The 13,572-nt window shown below is 32.9% G+C and overlaps 1 protein-coding gene across 15 annotated transcripts in view; it reads left to right on the top strand.

Annotated features, from left to right (window-relative positions):
• Wrn (WRN RecQ like helicase) overlaps nucleotides 1–13,572 on the top strand; it is a 155,033-nt gene that overhangs the window by 49,794 nt on the left and 91,667 nt on the right. For 14 of the 15 annotated variants that reach the window (XM_071610233.1, XM_071610231.1, XM_071610232.1 and 11 more), the window contains 4 exons: nucleotides 3,136–3,203; nucleotides 3,482–3,590; nucleotides 5,367–5,435; nucleotides 12,440–12,522. In XM_071610233.1, coding sequence (XP_071466334.1) covers nucleotides 3,136–3,203; nucleotides 3,482–3,590; nucleotides 5,367–5,435; nucleotides 12,440–12,522 — 329 coding nt within the window. The remainder of the gene's footprint in view (nucleotides 1–3,135; nucleotides 3,204–3,481; nucleotides 3,591–5,366; nucleotides 5,436–12,439; nucleotides 12,523–13,572) is intronic. The other variant, XM_071610229.1, reaches the window with a different exon arrangement.

Raw genomic sequence — 13,572 nt, 5'->3', positions numbered from 1 at the left:
CACATCCTCGCCAACACTTATTTGTATTCTTAATAGTTGCCATTCTAACTGAGATGAAATCTTAGAGTAGTTTTGATTTGCATTTCTCTATTTCCTATGGATGTTGAACACTTTTTCATATATTTGTTGACTGATTGTATGTCTTCTTCTGAGAGGTGTCTGTTCAGTTCCTTGGCCCATTTATTGTTTGGGTTATTTGTTTTTTTGAGTTGATTTTTGAGTTCTTTATATATCCTAGAGATTAGAGCTCCATCTGCTGTGTGAGGGGTAAAAAATAACTCCTATTTTTTAAGCTCTCTATTCACCTCACTGTTTCTTTTGCAGAGAAGAAGCTTTTTAGTTTGAATTCATCCCATTTATTGATTCTTGATATAGGATTCTTAGTAAGGAGGTTGGGGCCTAATCCAACATGATGGAGATTTGGGTCTACTTTTTCTAATAGATGCAGTATCTTTAGTTTAATTCCTAGGTCTCTGGGAATTAAACTTTGAGTTGAATTTTGTGCATGTGAGAGATAGGGCTAATTTTGTGCATGGTGAGAGAGAGATAATTTCATTTTGTTGCCTATGGATTTCCAGTTTTCCCAGCACCATTTGTTGAAGAGATTATCTTTTCTCCAATGTACATTTTTGGTGCTTTTGCCTAATATACGATAATTGTAATTATGTGGGTTAGTCTCTGTGTCCTCTATTCTGTACCATTGGTCTACAAGTCTGTTTTGGTGCCAATACCATGTTGTTTTTGTTACTATTTCTCTGTATATAGTAGTATAGTTTAATGTCTGGCATAGTGATGCTACTTGCTTCATTCTTCTTGCTAAGGATGCTTTAGCTATTCTGGTTTTTCCAGATGAATTTTATAACTGGTTTTTCTATCTATGAGGAATGTCAATGGGATTTTGATTGGAATTGTATTAAATCTGTATAATGCTTTTGGTAGTGTGGTCATTTTGACAATATTAAGTCTGCCTATCCAAGAACAAGGTAGATCTTTTCATCTTCTAAGGTCTTTTAAAATTTCTTTCTTTAGCATTCTGTAGTTATCATTGTAGGCATCTTTCACCTCTTTCATTAAGTTGATTCCCAAGTATTTTATTTTATTTTGGCTGTTGTAAATGGGTAGTTTTCCTTTCAGAGGATTTGTCACTAACATACAGAAATTCCTTTGATTTATGGGTATTGATTTTGTATCCTGTTACTTTGCTGAAGTCATTTATTAGTTCTAGAAGTTTTCTGGTGAAATTTTTTGGGTCTTCTATGTATAGAGTCATATTGTTGGCAGATAGTGCTAAGTTGAGTTCTTTTATATCTGTCCGTATCTCTTTAATTTCTTTTTTCTTTCTGATTGCTCTGGTTAGAGTTTCAAGAACTATGTTAAATAGAAGTGGTGAAAGAGGGCATCCCTGTCTTGTTCCAGTTTTTAGAGGGAATGCTTTCAATTTTTCTCCATTTAGAATGATGTTGGCCTGGGGCTTAGTGTAGATAGCTTTTATGATGTTGAGATATGTTCCTGTTATCCTTAGTTTTTCTAGTGTTTTGAACATGAAGGGGTGCTGTAATTTGTTGAATGCTTTTTCTGCATCTATTGAGATGATCATATGATTCTTATCTTTTAAGTTTATTGATGTGATGAATTACGTTTATTGATTTGCACATGTTGAACCAAACTTGCATCCCTGGGATGAACCCCACTTGATTGTGGTGTACTATCTTTTTGATATGTTTTTGTATTTGATTTGTCAGAATTTTATTGAGAATTTTTGCATTTATGTTTATTAGAGATTGGTCTGAAGTTTTTTTTTTATGTGTTTTTGTCTGATTTTGGAATCAGGGTGATATTGGCTTCATAGAATGATTTTGGAAGTGCTCCCTCTTTTTCTATTTTCTGAAATAAATTGAGGAGTATTGGTATTAGTTCTACTTTAAAGGTCTTGAGGAACTTGGCTGTGTATCCATCTGGTCTTGGGCTTTTGGTTGGTAGGCTTCTGATGGTGTCTTGTATTTCATTGCTTGAAATTGATCTGTTTAAATTGTGTATATCATCCTGATTTAATTTGGGCAAATCATATGACTAGAAATTTGTCGATGCCTTCAATATTGTGTATTTTATTGGAGTACAAGTTTTCAAAAATAATCTCTAATTATCTTTTGTATTTTTGTAGTGTCTGTTGTGATATTTCCTTTTTCATCACGTATGTTAGTGATTTGAGTTTTCTCTCTCCTTCTCCTCGTTAGCATGGCTAAGGGTTTGTCAGTTTTATTTATTTTTTCAAAGAACCAACTTTTTATTTTGTTAATTTTTTCACTTTCAATTTCATTGATTTCTGCTCTAATTTTATTTATTTTTTCTCTGTAGCTTGTAATTCAAGGCTCTAATTTTAATTATTTCCTGTCTTCTACTGCTTTTAATGTTTATTTGTTCTTCTTTTTCTAGGGCTTTGAGATGTAATGTTAAGTCATTTATTTGTTGACTTTTTCTTTGTTTAAGGAATGAACTCCAGGCAGTGAGGTTTCCTCTTAGAACTGCCTTTGTAGTGTCCCAGAGATTTTGATGTTGTATCTGTGTTCTCATTCACCTCTAAGAATTTTTTAATCTCCTCCTTGATGTCTTTTGCAACCCATTATTCATTCAGTAGCATATTATTTAATCTCCAGGTGTTGGAATAGCTTTTATTTTTTAATTTATCATTAATTTTAATTTCATTACATTATGATCTGATAGAATGCAGGGTAGTATCTTGACTTTTTTTTTTATATTTGCTAAGAGTTCCTTTGTGGCATAATATATGGTCTTAAAGTTCTTTCATTTTAAACCTAAACATTTCTTTTGTTTAAAGCATTGTTCTTTTGAATATCTAGTATAAAGCTTGAAATTCATTTTATGTTTTGTATATATGTAACAACATTTAATACATATACCAAATGGAAACTCCTAGTTTTTCAGTCAACCTGAATGGGAAGTTGATCAAATGAAGTTCTTTGTTTTAAAGTTCTAGGTTATGAACATATTTGTACATGAAGCTCAAAAGTATAAAAGAAATTTTTTTAACAGAAGTAAAAAGATTAAATAGGTTTTAACTTTATCCATTTAGTGTCATCTTATTAATAAAATAGCTTTATGCTTTTTACCTTCAAGGGTTCAGTGGAAAGTTATTCATTCTGTATTGGAAGAAAGAAGAGATAATGTTGTTGTCATGGCAACTGGTAAGTTATACTAAGCAAGTAACCTGTCTTTTGAAAAATAAAACTTGAAGATTTAAAAATGTTTAATTTCTCATTAAATTCTCAAAATACAAGTAGAATTGATATAAAATATGTAAGACTTGATATAGGGGATGAATGCACAAATTTATGCATGAATTATCTTTGAGGAAGATGAAATGTTAATATGATCATTCAGCTATGCAAGTGCCTTTTAAGAAGAAGATTAAAATATCAAGGATTAATTTTTTTTCTATGAGTATATTTTTTTTAATTTCAAGGATATGGAAAAAGTTTGTGTTTCCAGTACCCACCTGTTTATATAGGCAAGATTGGCATTGTCATTTCACCTCTTATTTCTTTGATGGAAGACCAAGTGCTCCAGCTGGAGTAAGTAATGTTTGCATTGCCACATCTTTCCCTCTTCTTTTATTCTATGAGTGAAACATCTGATGTATCATGTATGTTAAAATTTAGTTCACACTAATGCTTTTCTAAAAGTAAATGACACTTTGGAGGAAGGGCTTATCTTTTTTTTTAAGGCTCCACCACCACTGTGCTATATGTCCAACCTTGATTTTCTGTATTGAGTTCTCTGTAATTCAAGGCTATCAGGTGGCCTTGCGAAAATTTTCTGAAAAAGCATTATTATATTATACCAGTTTATATTGACTGTTTCAAAATTCTCTTCTAGTTCTGTTACCCATATTCTTTTTTTTAAAATAATAGTATGTTTTTATTGAATTTTCAAATCTGCTTGTTGATGCTATTGATATTTGGATTCTATTCAGAAAATAAAATCCAGGATGGATAAGCTAATTCTGGAAGATTACTGATGTGGGCACTTATCCATTTGGAACACCACCTATTTTTATTTATTTATTTATTTTATTTTATTTTTTCTTTTTTATTGATTTAAAAAATGACAGTGGAATGCATTACAATTCTTATTACACATATATATCACAATTTTTCATATCTCTGTATATAAGATATGTTGACACCTAATTCGTGTCTTCATATATGTATTTTGGATAATGATGTCTATCACATTCCACCATCCTTGCTAATCCCCTGGCCCCTCCATATTCTTGTTTTAAAAAATATTTATTTCTTTTAGTTGTATACAATACCTTTGTTTTTATTTATTTTTATGTGGTGCTGAGGATTGAACCCAGGGACTTGCACCCGCTAGGCGAGCGTTCTACCTCTGAGTCACAACCCCAGCTCTGTTACTCATATTCTTTAGCTTGGTATGAAGTATATATGTAAAAGTGTGTTTTTTAATCTGTGAAAACCTTTCCAACTTCTTCAACCTGAGCTTTCAATCTTTTTTTAAAGATTCTCTTTAACAACTACTTTCTGATATAGCCCTTGAAAAAATTTATCAAGTTAGTGAGATATAAAATGAGAATTTCTTTTTGGTTTTTAAGTTTTAAAAAGCTCAATATGTCTCTTTTTCCACATTTTTATTGATGCATTATAGTTGTCATAATGATGAGATTTGTTACATATTTGTACACGCACACAAAATAACAATATGATTTGCCCAATATCACTCCGTAGCACTTCTCCCCTCACTCTTCTCCTCCCAACCCCGTCCTTTTCCCCTACTGATCTTTATTCTGATTTCATGAGATCTGCCCCCACCTTTCTTTTCCTTTTTCTTCTGTAGTTTCTACATTTGAAAGAAAACATAAGACCCTTGACGTAATGGTCTTTAGTTCTATTCATTTTCCTGCAAATGACATAAGTTCATTTTTCTTTATGGTTTAATGAAACTCCATTTGTATGTATGACACATTTTCTTTATCTATTCATCTATTGATGGGCACCTAGGCTGGTTCCACAATTTGGCTACTGTGAATTGCCTGCTATAAACACAGGTATGTTTATATCACTGTAGTATGATGACTTTAATTCCTAAAGAATTAAATGCTGAGGAGTAGTATAGCTGGGTCATATGGTGATTCCATGCCTAGTCTTTTGAGGAGCCTCCATTCTGATTTCCATAGTGTTTGTATTAATTTAGTTCACCACAAAAAGTGAGATTTCAAAGACAAGGAGTAACACATTATCATGTTTTTTTATTCCTTCTCAATTAAGAATGATGTAAATATTTGTACTATAGACATTGCTCTAGAATATTGCTCTTTCTTCTCATAGAATGTCCAAAGTTCCAACCTGTTTTCTTGGATCAGCACAATCAAAAAATGTTCTCGAAGATATTAAATTGTGAGTAATTTATATGATTTCTGATCATGTGGTCAGTTGTCTATGTGGGAGAATTTTGTACACACAAAAAATTTACTGAATCCATGAATAAAATGGCCATGATTTTAAACATGCTTTCTTTTTATAGTTTATTTGAGAATTATTAATTTTAAAATCTTCAGAACTTAAGATATCTATTATTTTTAGTTCTTAGATTAGCATTGAATTATAAAATTTTGATTTTGAAAGAGAATTCGGAGAATATCTAGATTTGTTTCATTTTATAGATGAGAAAATTGAGGCCCAGAGGTAAATCATTTCCCAAAAACCACTCAATGAATTTGTGGCTGAGAAGGGACTGTATTCTGGGTCTCTTGTCCCACCATTTCTATCATGATTCATTTCTAAGAAGAATATCATTTCAGATATGCACAAAAACGTGCATGTATTTTTAATATAGGTATATATGAATTTACATATGTATATTTAGTGAGTAACCCAAACCCCATCAAGATAATTGAATATTACTGTTATTTCGGAAGATTTCTTCATGTCCCTTCCTAGTCTGTCCTTCCAATCTTATATCCTGAGGCAAAGCACTGTTCTAATTTTCCCTACCACAGTTTAAATTTGTCTTCTTTGAGTTTCATGTAATTGGAATCAGACAATATGAACTCTTTTGTGTAAGATTTTTTTTCATTCAGCATAATCTTCTTGTGATTTCCTTTATGTTGTTGCATGTGGAAATAGTGTTTGTTTAAAATTTCTGAGTTATATTTCATTATATAAAAAAGTTTGTTTTTACATTTCTTCATTGATGGATATCTAAGCTATTTCTGGTTTTGGGCTATGAATAATAAAGCTAATTAAAACATTATTATAATAGTCATTTGTGAGCATCTGTTTTGTTTTTAAAAACATTTTTATTCCTTTTATTGAGATATAATTTATATATAATAATTTTTACCTATTGAAAAATATATAACTAAATAAGTTTTGATGTATACATATACCTAGAAAAATCATCATCATAGTCCATATAATGAACATATCCATTACATGCAAAGTTTACTCGTACCGTACCTTTCTTCCTGTCTCTGCCTTTCCCACCCTAGTCATCAAGTAACTGTTGATCTACTGTCACTATTAACTAATTTGCGTTTTCTAAAATTGTATTTAAACAGAATCATCCAGGTATTATATGCTCTTTTTTGTCTGGTTTAAATAATAGAGCATATTTGTTTTGAGATTTGTTTATGCATTAACACTTATTAATAGCTAATTACAATCAAGTAGATTACATTATATGGATATATTGTAGTTTGTCCAGTCACCTGTTGATAGATATTTGTATTGTTTCCATTTTTGAGCTATTACAAATAAAGCTTATGAACTTTTGTACATCAGTCTTTGTTTGAACATAAAATGTTTTCATTTTATTGGTATATACCAAGGAATGAACTGATGGGATGAAGGGGTAGATATATATTTAAACTTTCTTTTTTCTAATTGAGATTAAGTTCATATAACATAAAATTTAGCCATTTTAACCATTGTTAAAGTCTGGTAGCTTTTAGTGTTAATATCTCTTTCCAGAACATTTTAGCACCCCCAATGGTACTGACACACTGATTATGTAGTCTCTTCCAATTGTCTCCTTTTCTACTTCATTCCAATTACTAATCTACTTTGTGTCTCTATTTAATTTGCCTGTTCTGGACATTTTGTATAGTGAACTCATAGAGTTTTGTGGTCTTTTGTACCTGGCTTTTTTTATTTAGTTTAATATTTTCAGTACTTCATTTCTTTTTATGTCTAAATAATATTCTATTGTATACGCGTTCCACATTTTGTTTATCCATTCATCACTGATGGCCATTGGGTTGTTTCTGCTTTTTGGCTGTAACTAATAATGGTGCTATGAACATTTATTTACAATTTTTTTTTTAGAGAGAGAGAGAGAGAGAGAGAGAGAGAATTTTTTTAATATTTATTTTTTAGTTTTCAGCGGACACAACATCTTTATTTTATTTGTATGTGGTGCTGAGGATCAAACCCAGTGCCACGCACATGGCGAGCGCGATACTGCTTGAGCCACATCCCCAGCCCATTTGCAAATTTTTGTATGAAAGTGTGTTTTTAAGTATTTCGTGTATATGCTTAGGAGTGGATCTGGAATATATGGTAAATCTATGTTTAACTTTTTAAGAAACTGTCAACCTTTTTGAGATTGGTATACCATTTTATATTCCCACCAGCAGTTTGAGAGGTCCAGCCTCCTATCCTTACTATTTCTTGATGTTACAGTCTTTAATTTTAGCTATTTTAATTGGATCTCATTGTGTTTTCAATTTGATTTTCCCTAATGACTAATTATGCATTCTTTCATATCTACCTGTATGTCTTCTTAGGGAAAACATCTAATCATTCTTTTTGCCCATTCTTATTTTTTTCTTATTTTATTGGTGCATTATAATTATACATATTGGAGGAATCCATTGTTATATATTCATTTACACAACATAATTTAGTCAATTTTATTTTTTCATTCTGCTTTTCTTATTGAGTTTTGATAATCACTTATATATTCTGTATTCAGATCCTTTATTATCCTTTATTTTGTTTATATTTTGCACACATATACCCCTAGTTTATGACTTTTCTTCATTGTCTTCACAGTTCTTTTGAATAGCTGCAATTTTACATTTTGATGAAGTCCAGTTTGTCAATTTAGTCTTTTTATGGAATTTACTTTTAGTGTTTCATCCAAGAAATCTTTGCTTAGTCTAGGTCACAAAGATTTTATGTTTCTCCTAAAAGTTTTATAGTTTTAAATTTCACATATAGATGTGTGATCTATATTTTAGTAATTTTTGAATATTGTATGAAGTATTGATTGCAGTTTATTTTTCACACAAGTATATCCAATTGTTCTAGTCTACTTCTTGAAAAGACTATCCTTTCTTTACTAATTGACTTTGCATCTGCGTCAAAAATAGGTTGAGTACATACATGTGGGTCTGTTGCTGCTCTAGTCTTTGTTTTGTAAATCTATTTTGTCTTGATGAGTGTTTAGATTACTTCATTACATTGAAATCAGGTTGTGCAAGTCCCTCCAGTTTTTTTTTAAAGAGAGAGAGAGAGAGAGAAGAGAGAGAGGGAGGGAGAGAGAATTTTAATATTTATTTTTTAGTTTTCGGCGGACACAACATCTTTGTATGTGGTGCTGAGGATCAAACCCAGGCCTAATGCATGCCAGGCGAGTGCGCTACCGCTTGAGCCACAACCCCAGCCCCAGTCCCTCCAGTTTTGTTCTTTTCTTTCAAAGTTTTTTTTGGGTATTCTGGGTTCTTTATATTTCCCTAAGTATTTCTTTTTTTTTTTTTAAATTTTTTATTGTTGGCTGTTCAAAACATTACATAGTTCTTGATATATCATATTTCACACTTTGATTCAAGTGGGTTATGAGCTCCCATTTTTACCCCATATACAGATTGCAGAATCACATCAGTTACACATCCATTGATTTACATATTGCCATACTAGTGTCTGTTGTGTTCTGCTGCCTTTCCTATCCTCTACTATCCCCCCTCCCCTCCCCTCCCCTCCCCTCCCCTCTTCTCTCTCTGCCCCCTCTACTGACATTCATTTGTCCCCCTTGTATTATTTTTCCCTTTCCCCTCACTTCCTCTTGTATGTACTTTTGTATAACTCTGAGGGTCTCCTTCCATTTCCATGCAATTTCCCTTCTCTCTCCCACCTCTCATCCCTGTTTAATGTTAATCTTCTTCTCATGCTCTTCGACCCTACTCTGTTCTTAGTTACTCTCCTTATATCAAAGAAGACATTTGGCATTGGTTTTTTAGGGATTGGCTAGCTTCACTTAGCATAATCTGCTCTAATGCCATCCATTTCCCTGTAAATTCCATGATTTTGTCATTTTTAATGCAGAGTAATACTCCATTGTGTATAAATGCCACATTTTTTTTATCCATTCATCTATTGAAGGGCATCTAGGTTGGTTCCACAGTCTTGGTATTGTGAATTGTGCTGCTATGAACATCGATGTAGCAGTGTCCCTGTAGCATGCTCTTTTTAGGTCTTTAGGGAATAGACCGAGAAGGGGAATAGCTGGGTCAAATGGTGGCTCCATTCCCAGCTTTCCAAGAAATCTCCATACTGCTTTCCCACCAGCAATGTACAAGTGAACCCTTTTCCCCACATCCTCGCCAGCACTTGTTGTTGTTTGACTTCATAATGGCTGCCAATCTGACTGGAGTGAGATGGTATCTTAGGGTGGTTTTGATTTGCATTTCTCTGACTGCTAGAGATGTTGAGCATTTTTTCATGTACTTGTTGATTGATTGTATGTCCTCCTCTGAGAAGTGTCTGTTCAGGTCCTTGGCCCATTTGTTGATTGGGTTGTTTGTTCTCTTATTGTCTAATTTTTTGAGTTCTTTGTATACTCTGGATATTAGGGCTCTATCTGAAGTGTGAGGAGTAAAGATTTGTTCCCAGGATGTAGGCTCTCTATTTACCTCTCTTATTGTTTCTTTTGCTGAGAAAAAACTTTTTAGTTTGAGTAAGTCCCATTTGTTGATTCTAGTTATTAACTTTTGTGCTATGGGTGTCCTATTGAGGAATTTGGAGCCCGACCCCACAGTATGTAGATCGTAGCCAACTTTTTCAATATCTTCAAAAAAAAATAAAATACTTGGGAATCAACCTAACAAAAGAGGTGAAAGACTTATACAATGAAAACTACAGAACCCTAAAGAGAGAAATAGAAGAAGATCTTAGAAGATGGAAAAATATACCCTGTTCATGGATAGGCAGAACTAACATCATCAAAATGGCGATATTACCAATAGTTCTCTATAGGTTTAATGCAATGCCAATCAAAATCCCAACGGCATTTCTTGTAGAAATAGAGAAAGCAGTCATGAAATTCATATGGAAAAATAAACGACCCAGAATAGCAAAAACAATGCTAAGCAGGAAGTGTGAATCAGGCGGTATAGCAATACCAGACTTCAAACTATACTACAGAGCAATAGTAACAAAAACAGCATGGTACCGGTACCAAAACAGGCGGGTGGACCAATGGTACAGAATAGAGGACACAGAAACCAATCCACAAAACTACAACTATCTTATATTTGATAAAGGGGCTAAAAGCATGCAATGGAGGAAGGATAGCATCTTCAACAAATGGTGCTGGGAAAACTGGAAATCTATATGCAACAAAATGAAACTGAATCCCTTTCTCTCGCCATGCACAAAAGTTAATTCAAAATGGATCAAGGAGCTTGATATCAAATCAGAGACACGCCGTCCCTAAGTATTTCAACATCACCTTTTCAACCAAAATACCTGCTGGGATTTTTGTGTTTTATTTTACCTTGAATCTAGGGATCTAAAGAATTAGCTATCTTGATAATTATTTTTACTGTTGTATACTGAAAAAACTGGGGCAAACTAAAGCTAACCTGCTAAAGATCACTCAGTTTGTAAGAAATAGAACTGCAGGGGCAGAGATTGTGGCTCAGTGGTAGAGCACCTGCCATGCATGTGTGAGACACTGGGTTTGATCCTCAGTACCACCTAAAAATAAATAAATAAATAAATAAAATAAAGATATTGTGTCTACCTACAACTAAAAAATAAAAAATTAAAAAAAAAAAGAAATAGAACTACAATTCAAACCTGGGCAGTATGATATTAGAGCTTGTTATTTCTATTGTGTCTTATGCTAATTAGAATACTATATTAATTTCATGAAAGTAAAGACATTTGTTGTGTTCCTAATGAAAGTGCAATGCCTAGCCTGGAATAGACACTCAAATACTTGTTGGATGAATGAATTAAATATTGTAAAGTTATTTTTATGTAGAATAAGTTTTATTTTATTTAAGTCTATCTCTGGCTTCATTTGCTAGAATGGGGAAAACATTCTAGAAATGTTTTGCTTAAGACCTAGCCTTCATTACAAACATAGTCTTATTATGATTCTTTCTGCCTAGAAAAAGAAATTAACTGCAACGAGTGTAAGCAAATATTGAGTTTTATATTAGGGATAATGTCTCATATGGATCCATCTAAAAAGAAATTAGCCAGCCCCACTTAGGACGACTATAATTTGGTATGGAAAATACAGAAGGGCTTTCTTTTTATTTGCATATGTGTCCTCATCATTTTTCTTTCTGAAGAGCTTAAGTATTCTCAACTTGTCTTGTTACAAAATAGAAAATGGCTGCTCTGCAACTCTCTTCTTTTTACAATTGCAGTGACTAGTTATTTCTTTCCTTTTTGGGTGGGAGAGGGTACTAGGGATTGAACTCAAGGGCACTTGGCCACTGAGCCACATCCCCAGCCCTATTTATATTTTATTTAGAGACAGGGTTTCACTGAATTGCTTAGTGCCTCGATTTTGCTGAGGCTAACTTTGAATTTGCAATCCTCCTGCCTCGGCCTCCTGAGCCGCTGGTATTACGTACTGGTGTGTGCTACCTCACTTGGCTGGTTGTTTCTTGATCAGAACTCCAGATTCCAAGATAGAAACCTTTTGGCTTGGCTTTGATACAGTGTCTTTCCAATGCCCAATAAGGTTTAGACAAGAAAGCATAATACATAGAGTAAACATGAGAGAAGGGGGTGGTATGTGGCTGGGATTACATTGTGAAAAGTTTATTAAGGCTTGATCATTTAATTGAAACACTTTAATTTTGGGACTCGAATGCTGGAAATCAGGATCTGGCTTTTAATGTCATCTTAGTGCTAAATAGTCTGTGATAAGAGTTTTGACACATTTTATTTTGATATGTTGAATAGAAATAAAAGAATTAATGTATATCATATATCCCCACATGAATAGCATTCATGTAGTTTTTCATAAGTGGCATAATATAGTGTTAAAAATCTATTAGGTATTTTGATTTCAAGTATAACTTATTGAGGTGGTTAGTTTCTTTATTGTATGTTTCCTTTTCTGGTTTTTATTTATTTGTTTGTTTGTTTGTTTATAGAGGCAAATATCAGATTGTATACATGACTCCAGAATTCTGTTTAGGTAATTTGGACCTACTCCGGCAACTTGAGGCAAATATTGGTAAGTGACAAATAGATCTTTGTAAATACTTCCTGAATTGTTACCCATTGAAGTTAAACCTGTGGGTACTGGATTTCAAATATTTCCTCCAAGGAATCTCTGATTCTCTAACTTGGTGTTTTTCTTGTCTTATCTCTTAGAACATTGTAATTCTTTTTGCCATAGAAATTGGGTCCCTGTTTTATAACTTTCTATTTAATGTATCTGTTTTGCTTTTCCAAGAGACTACAAACTTTTTGAGTGAAAAATACCATTCTTGTTTGTTTATATTCCCTGAGTGTGTTGCTTGAAATGTTACTGAAATGTACCATTGAATGAATGTTGAATACTAGATTCTATGAAATTATGATTTACCTTTTTTCACATTCTGATCTAACAGGCCTAGGATGGGGCCTGGCACCTCTAGCTGTTCATAGGTGATTTTTATGAGTAGCCAAAGTTGGAAACCACCTTTAATTATAAATGAGTATGACTGATTACAGAACAACTAAACCTAAAACCTTGATATTCTAAGTCAGAGCTCATTTACTAGGAAATGTAAATATAGAATTAATCAAAATCTGATGCCATTTTTTGTTTTATACTTAAAACTTTTGGAGGCTGCGGTTGTAGCTTAGTGGTAGAGTGCTTGCTTAGCAAGTGTGAGGCACTGGGTTTCAATCTTTAGCACCACATAAAAATAAATAAATAGAATAAAGGAATTATGTCCATCTACAGATTAAAAAATATTTTAAAAAATTGTTTTTGCCTGGGTGCAGTGATGCATGCCTGTAATCCCAGGGGCTCAGGAGGCTGAAGCAGAAGGATTGCAAGCAAGTTCAAGGCCAACCTCAACAACTTATCGAGGCCCTAAGCAACTTAGAGAAGCCTTGTCTCAAAATAAAAAAAAAAAATAACAAAGTCTGTGAATATAGCTTAGTAGTAAAGAGCTCCCGAGTTAAAGCCACAGTACCAAAACAAATAAACAAACATAAATAAAATAAAAATAAATAAAATTTTTATTTGTTGTTTTTTTGATGATGAGGCTGAGCCACCTGTGAGTTGTGTCAT

This window comes from Marmota flaviventris, chromosome 3, assembly GCF_047511675.1.
Source record: "Marmota flaviventris isolate mMarFla1 chromosome 3, mMarFla1.hap1, whole genome shotgun sequence".
Taxonomy (NCBI): Eukaryota; Metazoa; Chordata; class Mammalia; order Rodentia; family Sciuridae; genus Marmota; species Marmota flaviventris.
The sequence above is the reverse complement of the archived record's forward strand: the minus strand, read 5'-3'. Positions and strand labels throughout refer to the sequence as shown.